The following is a 20,250-nucleotide window of genomic DNA, read 5'->3' as shown; positions in this document are numbered from 1 at the left end:
CAGTCAAAACTAGAGGCTCTGACGGCCAGGGTCACCGAGGCAGAGGAACGCGTTAGCGAATTGGAGGATGGGTTAGTAGAAGAAAAAACGAAAATAGAAGCTGGTCTTAAAAAAATCCACGCCCACGAATGTAGATTACGGGAGATTACTGACTCTATGAAACGATCCAATGTCAGAATCATCGGCATCCCTGAAGGGGTGGAGAAAAACAGAGGTCTAGAAGAGATATTTGAACAAATTGTAGCTGAAAACTTCCCTAATCTAGCAAGGGAAACAAGCATTCGTGTCCAAGAGGCAGAGAGGACCCCATCCAAGCTCAACCAGGACAAACCTACGCCACGGCATGTCATAGTGCAATTCGCAAATATTAGATCCAAGGATACAGTATTGAAAGCGGCCAGGGCAAAGAAATTTCTCACGTACCAAGGCAAAGGTATCAGGATTACGTCAGACCTGTCTACAGAGACCTGGAATGAGAGAAAGGCTTGGGGGGGCATTTTTAAAGCTCTTTCAGAGAAAAACATGCAGCCAAGGATCCTTTATCCAGCAAAGCTGTCATTCAGAATTGATGGAGAAATAAAGACGTTCCAAAATCGCCAATCATTAACCAATTTCGTAACCACGAAACCAGCCCTACAGGAGATATTAAGGGGGGCTCTATAAAGGTAAAAAGGCCCCAAGAGTGATACAGAGCAGCAAGTCACAACCGATACAAAGACTTTAAAGAGAAATGGCATCATTAAAATCATATCTGTCAATAATCTCTATCAATCTAAATGGCTTAAACTCTCCCATAAAACGCCACAGGGTTGCAGATTGGATAAAAAGACATGACCCATCCATTTGCTGTCTACAAGAGACTCATTTTGAACCCAAAGATGCATTCAGACTTAGAGTAAGGGGATGGAGTACCATCTTCCACGCAAATGGACCTCAAAAGAAAGCTGGAGTAGCAATTCTCATATCAGATAGACTGGATTTTAAACTAGAGGCCATAGAGAGAGATACAGAAGGGCACTATATTATTCTTAAAGGAAGTATTCAACAAGTGGATATGACAATTATTAATATATATGCCCCCAACAGGGGAGCAGCAAGATACACAAGCCAACTCTTAACCAAAATAAAGAGACATATAGATAAGAACACAGTAATAGTAGGGGACCTCAACACCCCACTATCAGAAATAGACAGAACACCCTGGCAAAAACTAAGCAAAGAATCAAAGGCTTTGAATGCCATACTCGACGAGTTGGACCTCATAGATATATATAGAACACTACACCCCAGAACCAAAGAATACTCATTCTATTCAAATGCCCATGGAACATTCTCAAGAATAGATCATGCTCTGGGACACAAAACAGGTCTCAGCCAATACCAAAAGATTGAAATTATCCCCTGCATATTCTCAGACCACAACGCTCTGAAATTGGAACTCAACCACAAGGAAAAACCTGGAAGAAACTCAAACACTTGGAGGCTAAGAACCATCCTGCTCAAGAATGACTCGATAAACCAGGAAATCAAAAAACAAATTAAACAATTTATGGAGACCAACGAGAATGAATACACAACGGTCCAAAACCTATGGGATACTGCAAAGGCAGTCCTAAGGGGGAAATACATAGCCATCCAAGCCTCACTCAAAAGAATAGAAAAATCTAAAATGCAGTTTCTATATTCTCACCTCAAGAAACTGGAACAGCAACAGAGGGACAGGCCTAACCCACTGACAAGGAAGGAGTTGACCAAGATTAGAGCAGAAATCAATGAATTAGAGACCAGAACCACAGTAGAGCAGATCAACAGGACTAGAAGCTGGTTCTTTGAGAGAATCCATAAAATTGATAGACCACTGGCAAAACTTGTCCAAAAACAAAGAGAAAGGACTGAGATTATTAAAATTATGACTGAAAAGGGAGAGGTCACGACCAGCACCATTGAAATTGCAAGGATTATTAGAAACTTTTATCAACAGCTATATGCCAAAAAACTAAACAATCTGGAAGAGATGGAGGCCTTCCTGGAAACCTATAAACTACCAAGACTGAAACAGGAAGAAATAGATTTCTTAAATAGGCCAATTAACTATGAAGAAATTGAGTCAGTGATAAACAACCTTCCAAATAATAAAACTCCAGGCCCAGACGGTTTTCCTGGGGAATTCTACCAAACATTCAAAGAAGAAATAATACCTATTCTCCTAAAGCTATTTCAAAAAATAGAAACAGAAGGAAAGCTACCAAACTCATTCTATGAGGCTAATATTACCTTGATCCCCAAACCAGGCAAAGACCCCCTCAAAAAGGAGAATTACAGACCGATTTCTCTAATGAATATGGATGCCAAAATCCTCAACAAGATCCTTGCTAATAGAATCCAACAGTACATTAAAAGGATTATCCATCATGACCAAGTGGGATTCATACCTGGGATGCAAGCATGGTTCAACACTCGCAAATCAATCAATGTGATACATCATATCAACAAGAAAAGACTCAAGAACCATATGATCCTCTCAATTGATGCAGAAAAAGCATTTGACAAAATACAGCATCCTTTCCTGATTAAAACCCTTCAGAGTGTAGGAATAGAGGGTACATTTCTCAATCTCATAAAAGCCATCTATGAAAAGCCTGCTGCAAGCATTATTCTCAATGGGGAAAAGCTGGAAGCCTTTCCCTTAAGGTTGCTTTTAGTCTCTACCAAACATCAACATTAAGGCAGTGTTGAGTTCCTTGAGGAATGTCACACTCTGCATGTCTCAGGTATTTCTCAATGGGCTGCAAGTTGTGAGGAAATTTAATTTTATCTACATTTCTCTTGCCTTTCTTCTCATCCTAAGGAGTAGGAACATTGATATCTCAAGGACGTGATGGTTTTCCTTTAGGCTACTCATTCACAAAGCAGGTGTACAATGTATGCATGTTGAGCCATAAATCAGGCTTTTGATTTAAACATTTGTGTACTGTCATACTAACTAAAAAACATATCTAAAACGGCAGGCCTTGAGAGAATTTTTCTCTCATCAGGATATACATCCAGAAGTGGGATTGCTGGATCATAAGGTAGTTCTATTTTGTAGACATTTTAGTTTATGACCTCTGATCTAAACCATCTAACCAAAATTATTTTTCTAAACTGGAGGCTTTTTACAACCTCCCTCTGATACCCATTTTTTTTTTGTTTTAAATTTTCACATTCCAGAAGTTGTACTCATTGTAGCTAGTCCATGTGAACTAGAGAATTTAATATTTGTTTGCTGACAAGTCATATCACAAACTCCTACCTAATTCACTATTCACAATGCTCTTATTTTTGGTTTTATTTCTCTTATTAACCCACAATTTGGGGTGTGACTTATACCTCTTAATAATAATGTATAATAAAAAGATGTCAAATGCAAAGAAATCTCCCCCCGAAAATAGGTTACCTTCCAAATCTCATAAGGCCAAGAAGAAAAAGAATGTCCTAAATGGGATACCAGGAACCTCCCTTAGAAAAATAGAAGGTGGCTTTAGCTTAAAGGGAGCCCCACAAGGGTTTTGATTTCTTAACAGGAATTAGATAAGCAAGCAGTGGGATGCAATAGGATGACTGTAAGACTTGTGGCCCAACAAATACAGGTTTGAATCCTTGTATTGTCATGTATTCACAAACTGTGTGACCTTGATTAAGTGCTTTACTTTCTGTGAACCTAGCCTTCAGAGATAAAACACTCTGCCTTTTTTGGAGTTGGGAGTAGTAAGTGAGCTCTGGCACTTTTACCAGAAGTCCATTCCTTTCAAAGTTCACAAAAGCAGATAAGCATTCACACATGTTGGAGACTGTTGTCTCACAAGTGTCCTTGCCTTGCTACTAGAGGTTTAGCCACTTGGTGGTGGTATAGAGTTGCTTTTCCATTTTAACATCTGGAAAAAAACTGTCATTAAATAATAAGGGTTATTTGTAGAAATATTTAAACTGTTAAAAGGGACCCATCACCAGCACAGCAATAATAAATGCTTGTGAATGGTTGCTGTTCATTATCATGTGAATGGCTCCCAGCCTTTGTCACTGGCTTAACAGACTTCATCAAGATTGTCTCAGGATTCTCTCAATTACCCACTTAGTAAAAAGAGCCTGCCTGTTGATAGGATCAGTCTCTCAGGGGGACTTAACCTGGGCAGGTTTTGAAAATTAGTGTTTAAGGTGGGTTGTCTCACTGCCTCACTTCCCCACCCCCACAGCCAAACTAACCAAACAGCTGCCTGTCTTTTATTTGCTGCCTCCAGTACTATTTGAAACAGCAATAGAGGCACTCAGTTCCATTAAAAATAATTAATTGGTACCTGCTTTGTATGAGTCACTCACATTTGAAAGTTGTTTACCACCTAGTAAGGGAGGCAGATAAGAAACAGAGAATTGTAAATATTTGCTCTCAAAGGTTTCAATCAAGGACAATGGGCTGTGATAGCCCTGAAGGAGATGTCACCTAAAGTGAACCTTAAAGGATAAATACACGTTCTTTAGATCCAGAAGGAAGGAGACATTCTAAGCAGAAGGAGTGGCATGAAACAACATGGTATAGTCAGAAAACCTAATCTAAGCAGTGTAGTGTATCAAGAGTTTCAGAGGTCAACAGTCCCTAGATGGAGACTCCTGGAGAGGTAATAATAATAGCAGATATTTCTCATGCAGTATTTCCAGGATACCATGCTAAAGCAATTTAACTCTACATAACAGCCCTCTGAGGTGGATACTATTTTTGAATGTGGAAAAACTGAAGCCCAGAGAGGTTAGGTCACTAACACTGTTGCACAGTTGAGTGGTAGTGTTAGGATTCAAACGCACATAGCTTCAGAGTCCAAGCTGTACACTGGCATTAGGAACAGTTTGTAAGTTGCAACTTGGAAGAGAATTGGCCCTATCTTGTAAGTGCTACAAAGCCCCTAAAGAAAATTTTAGCAAGGAGAGTGATTAGGAATCATAACATTGGTGATTACAGGCTCTACTCTGATGAGACTGACTGATTGTGATTTCAAGGAAATCCCTTTCCTTCTTTGGACCTCTGTTCGTTTTGTTTTGTTTTGTTTTGTTTTGTTTTGTTTTGTTTTGTTTTGTTTTGATTTGTGTGTGTGTGTGTGTGTGTGTGTGTGTGATTTCATCTGTAAAATGAGGACAGTGATGTAAAGGGCTAATTTTAAGGATCCCTTCCAGCTCTTTGAGTTTTTTACTTTCAAATGAGGGGTAGGGGAAGGGCTAGATTCCCGACTGGTGTCAGACTGGTGAGACTGGTAGGTACTTCTCTATGTGCTTTGTTCTTTTTTATATGTGCTTTATACGTGGTGTACTTGTTGCCTGGAATGTTGTCTTGCTTCTTTGCTGTCTTCTAAATACTTTCTTACTATAGCTGCCTACCCCCCTTCTCTTAACTCCTTCAGTGCTACTAAGTTAGCTATGTCTCACTTCAGCCCCTAATCATATACTCTTTATTCTTTGCTACTTGTTTCCTTTGTAGTCTTTTCTTCTCATATATATTTTCGATTCTCCTTTTTTTTCCTACTTTTTGGTTTCTCTTACCCCCTATATCACCTAACACAGTCCTGGTTACAAGGGGGTCTTGGAGAAAATCTTGTTAATCATTTTTTTTTTCTCTTTTGGCAGTGTATGTGAGCACAGCAAAGAGAATCTTATGACCCCCTCCAACATGGGTGTGATCTTTGGGCCCACTCTGATGAGAGCTCAGGAAGACACTGTCGCTGCCATGATGAACATCAAATTCCAGAACATTGTGGTGGAAATCCTAATTGAGCACTTTGTCAAGGTATGTATTCCCTGTTCTCACCATCACTTCTCCAGGCATGTGACACTTTGCCCTAGCCACCTTTTAGAGTTGTGTCTCCCTCCCTTGCTCAAGTTGATAATGGAAGGAAATTCCATTATAACACAATGGCATTTAATAGCATTTCTGACACTGTGAAATTCATTCATTTAGCAAATATTGCTCAATTCTATAACTATTTTATTATCAGACACCAGGCAACATGGTATAGAAGAAGAAAGAAGAAAATATCATTGTTCATGACTTTACAGACTTAGTATAATATGAAGATAGCCATATATACAAATGAAAATGATATAAAAGTGGTGCGTGTACAATGAAACTATAAAACAGCAGTACTTATACTTATTTAAACCTCATCTCATTTCAAAAATAATTTAAGGTTGTATATTTTATATGGCATAAGAAATACAAGGTACTGTGCATTTTAATTAGGTCAAATGAAAAAGGAAAAATAAGGGTAGAGACAGAAAATGAACCCAGGAATGAGGCTAGACAAGAAATAATTAATTCAATACAAACTTTTCTGCAGGGGGAGGAGGCTAATGACACAGTCCAGATGGTATCTACATTTCAAATCCAAGCTCTGCCACTTACCAACTATATTTGGTGGGATACAGGTTAGGCTTCTAAGACTCCACATACAAACACAGTGGCTCCAACAAAAGAGACATTTATTACTTGATTGAGGAATAATCAGTGAGGTGTGCCAGTGCTGGTATGGTGACTTGACAGGGGCAAGAACCCAGTTTCTTTCTTTCTTGTTGTCCTGCCATCTCTAAGGTGCTGCTTCATCTGCATGACCAAATGCCTTCTATATCATATCAATTGAGAACTAGGAAAGAAAGGCAAGTGAAGGATATGACCTTTAAGGCCATGACCTGGAAGTCACATATATCACTTTTATTTACATACCTTTTCAGAATTTAATCCCGTGGTCACATCTGGCAGATGAGTTAAGGAAGTACAGTTTTTATTTGGGGCCTTCACGTGCCCAGATAAGTCTTTAGGTCTTTTGCTAAAAGAAAAATGAGAGAATGCATATTGGATTACAACCAGCATTCTCTGCTATATTACCTGTGTTACATCAAACAACTTCTGATAGTCATTTTTTTTAGCTGGAATGTGAAGAGATAATAAACCTGTCCTATGTGAGAGTCACATGTCCAAGGCCACTTAGCAAGTAACAGAGCTGGGGTTTAAATCCAAGTAGCCTGGCTCAGAGTTGAAGTACTTAATCCTTATGAAGTGCTGCCTCAGCAATCATTTTTGAATGGTGATATTATTGGACATAGCAGGCACTTTGGGATTATCAACGATGGGTACTTGCAGAGGAGTACAACTTATGTCAGTACTTAAGGTGGAAATAAAGGAAAATAGGGAAAGGAAATTTCAAGGACATGACCCAGCATGAACAAAGGCCCAAAGACCTAAAACTCCAAGTAATTTGGTACTGTTGGAACATGAAATAAAAATAGCAGTGGCCAGAGATGTGATTGGAGGCAGACAGGGGCCAGGTCCTAAAAGGACTGAACTCTGTCTAGTTAAAGAGTTTGGAATGTTTGGCATTGTTCCTACAGTCTTGGAAAAGCATTGCTTAAAAGTAGAGTAGTGTGATGGATAGACTCACATTCAGGAGGCATTATCTTGTCTGTGGTGTGAAGGATAGATCACAGAGAGAGAGGGTAGTACCATTGTCAGAGCAATAAATAACTGGAGTCTGAGTCAGGGTGGTGGGAAGAGGAACAGGGAGGGAAAAGCATAGGACTTAGTGATCGGAAGTGGAAAATGTGGGAGAGGAAGATGTCTGAATTCTGGATTTCTGACTTGGTGACTGGATGGATGGGACTGTCCTTCATAAATATAAGAAATACAGAATGGGAAAGTTTGGGGGAAGATGGAAAAAAACTCAATTTGCCACAGATTGGACTTCAGATTCCTGCAGGATATCCAGAAAGCAGTGTTTAGGAAGTAGTTGGAGTAAAGTAAGGAGTAGCAAACTTTTCTCAAAGAAAATATTTATGGTAAATATTTTAGGCTGTGCAGGTCATAGAAATCTTTCACAACTATTCAGCTCCACCTTTGTATTGGGAAAGCAGCCATAGACAACATGTACACAAATGAATATTCCAGTAAAACTCTATTTACAAAACAGGGCGCAGGCCTAGGGGCTGTAATTTCTTGACTCTTGGTCTAAAGCCTGATGAGGTTGTGGGATATCGGTGAGGTTCAGTGGGGTGGAGTCTGGAGCCAACGACCAAGAAAGAATTCTCGAGACATCTTGGTGCAAAATGGTGGTTTACTGAAGCACAGGGGATAGGACCCGTGGGCAGAAAGAGCTGCGCCAGGGTCATGAGGAGTGGCCCATTATATACCCTCAAGTTGGGAAGGGGTTAGGGATAGCGTAAGTCTCTAAGGAATTTTGGAAGCAAGGTTTCCAGGACCTTGAGGGGGCTAGCTATTGTTGGGAAAAGGTCATTTATTACCGTCTAATAAAGCCTTAGTCATGAGACCCTTCAGGTGTACATTGGTGGACCATATGCTTGGGGGATGATTGCAAACATGTATCTTGGTGGGGGGGTTAGAGATAAAGGAAGTTTCCAAAGGAATTTTTATATGTTATAGTAGACTTACAGGGCACGTATTGCATGGTGCACTGGGTGTTATCCGCAACTAATGAATCATCGAACTTTACATCAGAAACCGGGGATGTACTGTATGGTGACTAACATAATATAATAAAAAATCATTTAAAAAAAAAAGTAGACTTACAGGATCCTGGTGAGGGGGAGGGGGTCAGGCTAGGATTGCCTTTTGCCCTTAGCAAAGTATTAACATGGAGGCAGTTGAGTCCCTAGAGGAAAGTCACTCTGCCTGTTTCCAGGACTTATCAATGGGCTGTAGGTGGTAAGAAAATTTCATAATTTTTCTTCTGCCTTTGTTTTCCACATCAAAGCCCAAATTTCATTTATTGATTAATTGATTGATATTCATTCAACCAATATGTATTGAGTACCCACTATTTGCCAGGTACTATTTTCAGCCCTAGAGATACAGTGCTCATGGAATTTACATTCTAAAGGAAGTAGAAAAACAATATTCAAAATAAGTAAAGTACATAGTATGTTAGATAGTAATGAGCATTAAGAAGAAAAATAAAGCAGAGAAGGGGAATAGGAAGGGTTGGAAAGCAGTTTTGCAATTTTAAAATACTGTAAGGCCTCACTAAAAGGACAAATTTTGAGCAAAGATCCATAGGAAATAAAGGAGTGATTGCATTCAGATATCTGAGGGAAAAGCATTCTAGGCTGAGAAAATGGTAAGCACAATATCCCTGAAGCAGAAGTGTGCCTATCATGTTCAGAGTAGAAAAAGGACGTCAGATTAGCTAAAAAGAATTAAACAAACAAACAGAAATATAAGAAGATGGATTCAGAAAGAAAATAGAGAGGGAGCTGAGTAGATTCTATAGGTCATTAGAATCCATTGGAAGGACTTTGACTTTGCTGTATCTGAGTAAGATAAAAGTGAGGTTTTTAAGAGAAATAACACAATTTGATTTATGTTTAACGAGACTATTCTGGAAGCTGTGTGGAAATAAGGGTAGAAGGAAGGAGACTAATTAGGAAGCTGTTTTAATAATGCAATCAAAAAATGGTTTTACCTTGGATGAGGGTAGTAATAGTGGAGATGGTAAGAAGTGGTCACATTCTAAATGTATTTTGAAGTCAGAGCCAATAGGATTTGTTAACAAGTCACATGTGGAATGTAGAAGAGAGGAGTCATGGGTAACTTCAAGGTTTTGTTTTTTGTTTTGTTTTGTTTTGTTTTTTATCTGATCAGTTAGAAGGATGAAGTTGCCATTTACTGAGATATATAAGAATGAGGGAGGAGCAGATTTGAAAGGAAAAAAAAAGTTCAACCTGTGAGACATTTGAGGTCAGAGAAGAAAACAGGATTAGCGGAATAGAGTTGGCCTTCAAGAGCATAGAGATGGTATTTAAGAGAATGTGAATAAATATTCTTGTCTAATGAATACTTGTGTGAGAGAATAAATGTTAGACCAAGAATTGAAAACCAGGGAGTGCCAATGTTTGAAGGGCCAATGGAACAGATTACAAAACAGATTGAGAAATATTGGTCAATGACAGAACTAGGAAATAGGGGAGCCACAGACCTCTGGAAATGAGAGAGTCTTAGGAAGGAAAGAGTGGACAGTAGTTTCAGTTTCTCAAGACATATTATATTGGACAAGCACTGAAAAGTATCTACTGCTTTAAATGTTACTTTTTTAAAAATATAAGCAATATATATATACATGGCAAAAAATACAAACTATAAATAAAGCACATTTCTGTCTTTTACCTATGTTCAACTCCTAATTCCAATCCTCATTTCAATATTTTCTTGTCATTTTGGCAAAGAAAAAAGTTCATATATACACATACATATGCATTAAAATATTTGACATATTTTATATGCATATATTATTCTTCTGCTTAGTACAGCTTTAATCTCTGGACATTAAATATAAAAATAACACAAGAAGACTCTGAAATATGGAGGGAAGAAGGTGGACCAGACTGGCTAGGGACCTTAGGACCCGAGGAATGACATGGCCATGAGTCACCTGGATTTTGTTTTTGCCTCATCTCCCAGATTGGGTAATGTAGAAGCTGACAACTTAAGAACACGAACAGGTGCAGTCAGAAAAATTATCAACAAAAGCCTACTCTCTCTAGCCAAAGGACCTGGAAAGGAACAGCCCTGCAACACAGAAAAATTTTAGATAGTAACCTCTCTACTCCAGCAAAATATCAGAAAAAAAAGCAGCCCCACCCCCACCCCTTCCAGCAAATGCTGAGTGGAGAAGTTAGATTTCTACCTTTGCCAGGCTGTAACAGGCACCTGAGCCTCTTTCCCTTCACTCCATGCGGTGTTGTCAAGAAGGCCAAGTGGGGAGCCAGACTTTCATCTTCACCTGGTGGTAATGAGACACCACCCTTCACTCTCAGTTGTGTCAGTGGAGACCACATGAAGCACCTGGACACCCATGCTTATCTGGCATTGTAGTAGCATCAGAGGAGGCTTGGTAGAAATACAGGACTTTCACCACCACTCAGTGGTAATAAGGCTAGCACACTCTAGTGTCAGTGGAGAGGGGGCCATTTGGGGAACAGTAATGAAACACCCCTCCCCTTCCAGCCAGAGTGGTATCAGCAGAGGCCTAGTGAGAAATCTGAACTCCTACTCCTGCCTAGCTGTAACAAGAAGTTCTTACCTTCCACTGAGACATCAATGGAGACCAAGTAGAAAACCTGAACTTTCACTCCATCCTGGCAGAAATGAGACAGTGCTCCTCCTACCTTATAGTGGCAGTGTCAGAGGAGCCCCGCGAGCCCCGCTGTAACAGAAGATATAAGTAAGAACAAGATTCACATAGTACCCAAAATGTGCAGGCTTCAGTTGAAAATCATTTGTCAAAATCATACCAAAATGATTCATCACAACATGAATGAGCAAAGACCATCAAAAGAAATCAACACCAAGATGACACAGATGTTAATGATCTGACAAGAATTTTAAAGCAGCCATTATCAAAATGCTTTAAGGAGCCATTAGGAATACATTTGAAAGAAAAAAAATAAAGAATCTCAGCAAAGTAATAGTTTCTGCAAAGAAATACAGATTCAACGGATAAATAGAAGATATAAAAAAGAGGGGCGCCTGAGTAGCGCAGTCGTTAAGCATCTGCCTTTGGCTCAGGGCGTGATCCCGGCATTATGGGATCGAGCCCCACATCAGGCTCCTCCGCTATGAGCCTGCCTCTTCCTCTCCCACTCCCCCTGCTTGTGTTCCCTCTCTCGCTGGCTGTCTCTATCTCTGTCAAATAAATAAATAAAATCTTTAAAAAAATAAAAAATAAAAGATATAAAAAAGAACCAAGTAAAAATTACAGAACTGCAAAATGCAATAAATGAAACTTAAAAATCCAATGGATGGTTCAACAATAGAATGGAGAGGACAGGGGAAAGAAACTGAACTTTTAGAGTAACAGAAATTATGCAATCCAAACAACAGAAGACTAAGAGAAATTGTTGCCAGCAGACCACTCCTAAAAGAATGGCTGAAGTAAGTTCTCTAAACAAAAAAAGACATAATAAAAGAAGGAATCTTGGAATATTGGGAAGGAAAAATGAACAATAGAAAAAGCAAATATATGGGTAAATTTAATAGACTTTCCTTTTCCTCTTGAGTTTTCTCAATTATGTTTGATGGTTAAAGCAAATTGTTTTTTAGCTTTATTGAGATAAAACAAAATTTGCAGTATGATCTGATGTGATTCTTGATGTATGTGAAAGAAATGTTTAAGACAATTGTATTATAAAAGAGGGAGCATAAAGAACATTAAAAGGAGGTAAGGTTTGCACATTTCAGCAAACAGGTAAAATGTTGAAACCGGTAGCCTGTGATGAGTTATATATGTACAATGTAATACTAAAACAACTACTAAAAATCTATACAAAGAGATACACTCAGAAACATTATGGATAAATCAAACTGCAATTATAAAAAGTGTTCAAGAAGACATAGAAATCCTAAATGTTCAAGTAGTAAACAACAAAACTTCAAAAGACATGAAACAAAAATTCGTGGAGCTGAAAAGAAAAACAGAAAAATCCACAATTATACTCGAAGACTTTATCACCCTTTTCTCAGAACTTTCTTACACTCTTGGTGGGAATGCAAACCGGTGCAGCCACTCTGGAAAACAGTATGGTGGTTCCTCAAAAAGTTAAAAATAGGAACACCTGGGTGGCTCAGTGACTTAAGCATCTGCCTTCAGCTTAGGTCATGATCTCGAGGTCCTGGTGTTGAACCCCGCATTGCATCAGGCTCCCTGCTCGTCAGGGAGTCTGCTTCTCCCTCTCCCTTTGCCCCTCTCCCATGCTCATGTTCTCTCTCTCTCATGTTCTCTTGTGCTCTCTCTCTTGTGCTCTCTCTCTCTCTCAAATGAATAAATAAAAATTTTTTTAAATGTTAAAAATAGAACTACCTTAAGACCCAGCAATTGTACTACTAGGTATTTACCCAAAGGAGACAGAAATACAGATTTGAAGGGGCACGTGCACCCCAATGTTTATAGCAGCATTATCAACAATAGCCAAATTATGTAAAGAGCCCAGATATCTATTGACCAATGAATGGATAAAGAAGATGTGGTCCATATATACAATGAAATATTACTCAGCCATCAGAAAGAATGAAATCTTGCCATTTGCAATGATGTGGATGGAGCTAGAGTGTATTATGCTAAGTGAAATAAGTCACTCAGGGAAAGACAAATACCACATGATTTCACTCATATGTGGAATTTAAGAAACGAAAAAGATGAACATAGGGGAAGGGAAAAAAAGAGAGGAAGGCAAACCATAAGAGACTCTTAACGATCTCTGTCAAATGGAAGGTTGATGGAGGGGGGTGGGCAGGGGATGGGCTAAATGGCTGATGGGTATTAAGGAGGGCACTTGTTGTGATGAGCACTGTGTGTTATATGTAAATGATGAATCACTAAATTCTACTCCTGAAACTAATATTATACTATGTTAACTAAAATTTAAATAGAAACTTGAAATATTAAAAAAAATAGACACTCCTCTCTCAACAACTGAAAGAGCAACTAAATAGAAAATCAGAAATTATTTAGAAAAATTCAAGAGCACTATCAACCAACAGAACTTTTAGAATCCTCCACCCAACAACAGCAAAATAGACATTATTTTCAAGTGGCCATGGAACACATATCAAGATAGGCCATATCTTGGGCCATAAAACAAACTTCAAAAAAACTTTAAAAAATGAAATTATGCATAGTGTCTTCTCTGACCACAGTAGAATCAAACTAAAAATCAATAACAGAAAGGCAACATAAGGCTTAGAGGGGAAAATGGCAACATTGAAGAACCCAGTTTCCCCATCCCCCCACAAAGATCAATGATTGGATAGATGTCTATGAACAAAAATAGTTCTGGGAGACCTCTAGAGTTCACTTAGGATGTTTTAGCAACACAGTGGAACCAAAGGGGGTGAAAAACCTGAGAATAATTGCACGAGAAGAGAAAAAAGAGTAACTTCATTTTGCCTACATCATCCCATTCTCCAAGGTGGCATTGTTCAGTGCCAAGAAGGAACTTTCCAACTAGAAAAACCTCCCCTCAACATGAAAGGAAGAATAAGGTGAGTAACCAGCTTCTCCATCCTCTCAGGGCACTGTGTGAAGATCCAACTTCAGTTTCACCCCACTCAGATTAGCAAAGCTGAGATGTATACAGCTGGCTAGGAATAAGGAAGAAAAGCAGAGGCTGTTACTCACAGACATGCACTGGGAGTGATCACAGTTCACAGAGACCTGCTCTGCAGGCAAACTCAGCAGATTTCATCACTGCTAAAGCCAACAGTCAGCACGGCCACTGTGGACCCACATTAGATTTTGCCAGCTTTCTCCCCACTGATATTCATGTTCCCTAGTGCCAGCCACCTGAGTCACTCTCCACACCCTCACCCTTGATGGAGCCCGGGAGCCACACTGGCAGTCATTCAAGATCTCTGCAGCTGCCCAGGTTTAAAATGCTAGCTGCCTGAGACCTTTGCCACCCCACTGGAGCCCAGGAGCCATGCTGATAGCCAGCTTAGCCATCTGCAGGTGAATGAGTGGAGAATGCCAGTCTAGGTCCCCTAGGCTGACCACTACCACCATGCCCTCATTTGGGCTAGTCCAGCTGTGCACCTGCATACCACTGGTCTGACACCTCTCTTTGGCTTCCATCACAGCACATTCATTCTGAGGTGAGAATTAAGCATGCCAACAGCCTGGTCCCTCTCAGCTGCTTGTAAGCCCAGATCAGGCCCTGTGTCCTGTCACTGGCCAGCACCATCGTGCTCACCAGTAGCTGTTCCCTCCAGCTGTGCACGTGCATGCACTCAGCCCAGCCCCTATCACCAGTACCACTGTAGTGTGCAGAGTGTGAGCATACCAACAACCAGGGCCCCTATAGCTGCTTGTGGACCCAGATCGGGCACTGCCTTCTGTCACTAGCTGACACAACTTGCCCACCTTTAACTGGCCACTACAGCTAAGTGTATGTACACCACCAGGTCAAGCCACCACTGCTATCTGCCATAGTCTCTAGCTGCTGGACCTGGAAGTGACACTTAGGTCCCCAGCAACACTTGCAACCACTGTGGCCCCCCTGAAGTGCTCACTAAGGACTATACAGTTGATAATCCTGTGGAGCCCAGCAGCCGGAGCTAAAGACACATCCCCTCTAGACCTGGTGCTACCAATGTACTCCCACACTTAGAACCCTGTACCTCTAGACTAAGGATCATAGCACTACCCAGCATGCCCCCAGTCACAGGTGAAAAGTTTCTCTTACAGAAGTCACTCTATAAAATCTAGAAGAGGTGACTGGTTCTTCAAATAAGCAGATACCATCATCCTTATACCACAAGGCTATAAGGATCACAAGAAATTTGGGAAACATGTCCCCACTAAAGGAATACAGTAAGCCTCCCATAACTGAAAATATGCAGCACACTGGTAAAGGTGAGCATATAGGCAGATTCAGAATACCCTAATTCTATAATATGGGATGTGTTAACTACTTAACTCTAATATAAAAGCTAGAAGACAAAAGTATTAAAAGCAGCTATAACTTCAATAATTTATTAATAGATATGCAATATTAAAAAAGGCATAAATGGGGGTGCCTGGGTGGCTCAGTTGGTTGACTGTCTGCCTACCGCTTGGGTCATAATCCTGGGATCCTGGGATTAAGCCCCGCATCTGGCTCAGCCTGCTTCTCCTTCTCCCTCTGCCCCTCCCCGTGCTCGTGCTCGTGCTCACTTTCTCTCTCTCTCTCTCTCTCTAATAAATGAAATCTTTTAAAAAGGCATAAATTATGACATCAAAAATATAAAGGGGGATGGGAGTAAAAGGATAGAGTATTTGCATGAGATGAAAGTTAAATTGTTAGCACAAAATAGACTGTTATATATGTTTTATATAAGTTAGTACTAACCACAAAACAAAAACTTACAGTAGAATCACAAAAGATAAATAGAAGGGAATCAAAGCACACCCCCTAGAAAATAATCAATTTATCAAAAAATAAAAGGCAGCAAGAAAGGGGAAAAAAAAGAAAAATAGAGCTAGAAACAGCCAAAGAACAATTAATTAATAAGATGATATTAGTAAGTCTTTATCAATAATTACTCTAAATATTAGTGGGTTGAATTCTCCAATCAAGAGTCGTACAGTGGTTAGATGGATAAAAACAAAGACAAAAACAAGACCCCTGTGATATGCTAAAAGAGACTCATTTCAGGCTTAAAGTGAAAAGAGGCCAAAAGATATTCCAGACATGTGGACACCAAAAGAGAAAAAGGGTAGCTATACTTATATATGACAAAATAGACTAAACCAAAAATGATAACAAAAGATAAAGATGGTCTTTGTATAATGATAAGGGGGTAAATTCATAAACAATATGTAATCATCATAAATATGTGTGTACCCAACATGACAGCACATACATATATTAAGCAAACACTATCAGCAAAAACTATGAGAGAAATGGAAAAAAAAAGTACAATAGTAGAGGACTTAAATACGCCTACTTCAACAATAGATAGATCATCCAAACAGAAAATCAACAAGTAAACTTTGGACGTGAACCATATTTTAGACCAATTAGAACAGATACATACAGCACATTTCTTCCAAACACAGCAGAATGCACATTCTTCTCAAATGCACATAGAATAGTCCCCAGAATAGATCACATGATAGGTCATAAAACAAATCTTAGCAAATTTAAGAAGATCGAAGTATTTTTTCCAACCACAGTGGTATGAAACTAGAAATCAATAACTGGAAGAAAGCTGGAAAATTCACAAATATGTGAAGATTAAACATGTTCCTGAATAATGAATGGGTCAAAGAAAAAAATCAAAAGGGAAATCCAATAATATCTTGAAATAAATGAAAACAGAAGCACAATAGTACATTACAAGAATCATTCTACATGATCAAGTGGAATTTATCCCTGGAATGCAAGGATGGTTTAACCAAATCAATAAATGTGATACACCACATTAATAGAATAAAAAATAAAAAATTATATGATCATCTCCATAGAGGTAGAAGAACATTTGAGAAAATACATCATTTCATGATAAAAATGCTCAACAAATTAGATAAAGAAGGAACATACCCCAAAACAATGAAGGATATATATGACAAACCCACAACCAACACCACACTCGATGGTAAAAAGTTGAAAACCTTTTCTCTAAAATCAGGAACAAGGTGCCCACTCTCACTACTCTTATTTAGCATAAACTGTAAGTTATAGCTAGAGTAGTCAGGCAAGAAAAATAAATTAAAGGCATCCAAATAGGAAAGGAAGAACTAAAATTGTCTTTGCATATGATATGATCTTATATTTAGAAAATCCTAAAATCTCCACCAAAAAACTGCTAGAACTAATCAGCAAATTTAGTAAAGTTGCAGGATACAAAATCAACATACAGAATGCAATTGTGTCCCTACACATTAGCAACAAAAAGTGAAAAAGAAGGAAAGGAAACATCCCATTCACACACAATAGCATTAATAACAATAAAATACTTAGGAATTAATTTAAATGAGGAGGTGAAATATCTGTATGCTGAAAACTCTAAGACTTTGATGAAAGAAATTGGAAAAGACACAAATAGAAATATATCTTGTGTTCAGGGACTGGAAAGATTAATATTGTCAAAATGTCTGTTTACCCAAATCCACCTATAGAGTCAATGCAATCCTTATAAAAATTCCAATGACATTTTTCACAGAAATAGAAAAAAAAAATCTCAGAATTTGGGATTTCTAAAAGAAATGCCCAAATAGCCAAAGCAATCCTGAGAAAGAAGAACAAAGTCAGAGGCACCATACTACCTGATTTCAAACTAAATAAAGCTGTAGTAATTAAAACTGTATGGTACTGGCATAAAAATAGACACATAGACCAATGGAACTGAAGCAAGAGCCCAGAAATTACCCCCACTTATATGGTCAAGTAGAATTTGGCAAGGGAACCAAGAGTACTCATTAGGGATAGAATAGTGTCTTCCATAAATGGTGCTGGGAAAACTGGATAACCACAGGCAGAAGAATGAAATTGGAACCCTATCTTACAGTTCTTACAAATATTGACTCAAAATGGATTAAAGACAAATATGAGACCTGAAACCATAAAAATCCATGAAGGAAACATAGGGAAAATTCTCCTTGACATTATCTTTGCAGTGAATAACATAAGCAATAGAAGGAAAAATAAGTAGGAATACATCAAACTAAAAGGCTTCTGCACAGTAAAAGAAACAATCAATGAAGTGAAAAGGCAAACTTTAGAATGGGAGAAAATATTTGCAAACCATATTTTGGGTAAGAAATTAGTATCCAAACTATATAAAGAACTCAACTCAATGGTAAAAATCCAAACAACCCAATTTTAAAGGGGGCAGAGGAGCTGAATAGACAGTTTATCAAGGAAGTCATACAAATAGCCAATAGGTACATGAAAAAGTGTTCAACATCACTGATCAATAGGGAAATGAAAATCTGAATCACAATGAGATATCACCTCACACCAGTTAGAATGGCTATCTTCAAAAATACAAGAGATAACAAGTGTTGGCAAGAATGTGGAGAAAAGGGAACCCATGTGCAGTTAGTGGGAGTGTAAATTGGAAAACAGTATGGAGATTCCTCAAAAAATTAAAAATAGAACTACCATATGACCCAGCAATCCCATTTCTGAGTATATATCCAAAGGAAATGAAAACAGGATCTTAAAGAGATACCTACACCCCTTTGTTCATTGCAACATTATTCCCAATAGCCAAAATATGGAAGCAAGCTAAGTGTCCATGAGAAAGAAGGAAAATCTATGGTTTGTGATAACTGGATAAATCTTCAGGGCATTATGCTAAGTGAAATAAATCAGAGAAAAACAAATACTGTATGATATTACATATTTTGTGGAAACTAAAAAAGTCAAACTCAGAAAACAGAAAGTAGAGTGGTACTTATCAGGAGCTAAGAGGTAGAGAAAATGGGGAGATACTGGTTAGGGAGTACAAACTTCCAGTTATAAGATTACCAAGTTCTGGAAGTCTAATGTACGCATGGTGATTTTCGCTAATAATCTATACTATATACTGGAAAGTTGCTAAGAGAGTAAATCTTACATGCTCTAACCACAAAAGAGAAATGGTGATTATGTGATGGGATAGAGGTGTTAGCTAATCTTGTGGTGGTATCATTCTGCAATATATAAATCTATCAAATCAACATGTTGTATACATCAAGCTTACACAATCTTTTATGTTGGTTATAACTCAATAAAGCTGAAAAAAAGAAGGGCAACATGAGAATTTCCAAAAACATGAATATTAAACATACTTCTGAATAATTCATGTATAGATAAGGATGTCTCAGGAGAAATAAGAAATTACATTGAACTGAATGACAATATAAAAACATGTCAAAATTTATAGAAATCAGCTAAAGCAGTGTGAAGAGGGAAATTCTAGCATTGGATACTTACTTTATTTTATTTTAAATACTTATTTTAGAAAAGAAGAACAAGTGTGAAGTCAGTAACCTAAATTGTCCACTTCAAGAACTTATAAAAGGAAGAGCAACATAAATCCAAAGCAAGTAGAAAGTAGGAAATAATAAATATAAATAATAAAGATAAGCTAGAAATCCCTGGAATTGAAACTGGAATAATAGAGAAAAACAGTGAAAGAGCTGGTTACAAAGAACCAATATCCAAAATCAATAAAATTGACAATCATCTTAGAGCATTGAGAAAGAAAACCAGAGTAGACATAAATTGCCAAAATGAGGAAAATGTAGAGGGTATGGTACTAATCCTTTGGATCCGAAAAGGATAATAAAGGAATAATATGAACAATTCTATTTACACAAATTTGACAACTTAGATGAAACAGACCAGTTCTTTAAAAAGTACACTACCAAAACTCACCCAATATGAAATAGATTATTTGAATAGCACTAAAACTATTAAGAATATTCAATTCATAATTAAAGTAGCATCTGAAGAAGAACTCTTTAGGCCCAGATGGTTTTACTAGAGAATTCTACCAAGTGTTTAAAGAAAATTTATCACCAATTCTAAACATTCTCTTTTAGGAAATAGAGTAGGAGGAAACACCTTCCAAGCTCATTGTATGAAGGCAGTATTTCCCTGATACCAAAACCAGAAAAAAAGTACAAAAAAGAGAAAACTATAGACTAATACCCCTCATAAGTGTAAGTGCAAAAATCATACAAAATGTTACCAGATAGA

At 38.2% G+C, this 20,250-nt stretch overlaps 1 protein-coding gene across 8 annotated transcripts in view; it reads left to right on the top strand.

The window, feature by feature from the left end:
- The window catches only part of OPHN1 (oligophrenin 1), a 569,682-nt gene that overhangs the window by 436,085 nt on the left and 113,347 nt on the right, over window positions 1-20,250 (top strand). For all 8 annotated transcript variants that reach the window (XR_004622535.1, XR_004622536.1, XM_034650021.1 and 5 more), the window contains exon 19: window positions 5,650-5,809. Coding sequence is in view for 6 of the 8 variants with exons in the window: in XM_034650021.1 (XP_034505912.1) it covers window positions 5,650-5,809 (160 nt within the window). In the remaining 2 variants the exon portion in view is untranslated. The remainder of the gene's footprint in view (window positions 1-5,649; window positions 5,810-20,250) is intronic.

The sequence above is a fragment of the Ailuropoda melanoleuca genome, chromosome X (assembly GCF_002007445.2).
Source record: "Ailuropoda melanoleuca isolate Jingjing chromosome X, ASM200744v2, whole genome shotgun sequence".
NCBI lineage: Eukaryota > Metazoa > Chordata > Mammalia > Carnivora > Ursidae > Ailuropoda > Ailuropoda melanoleuca.
The sequence above is the reverse complement of the archived record's forward strand: the minus strand, read 5'-3'. Positions and strand labels throughout refer to the sequence as shown.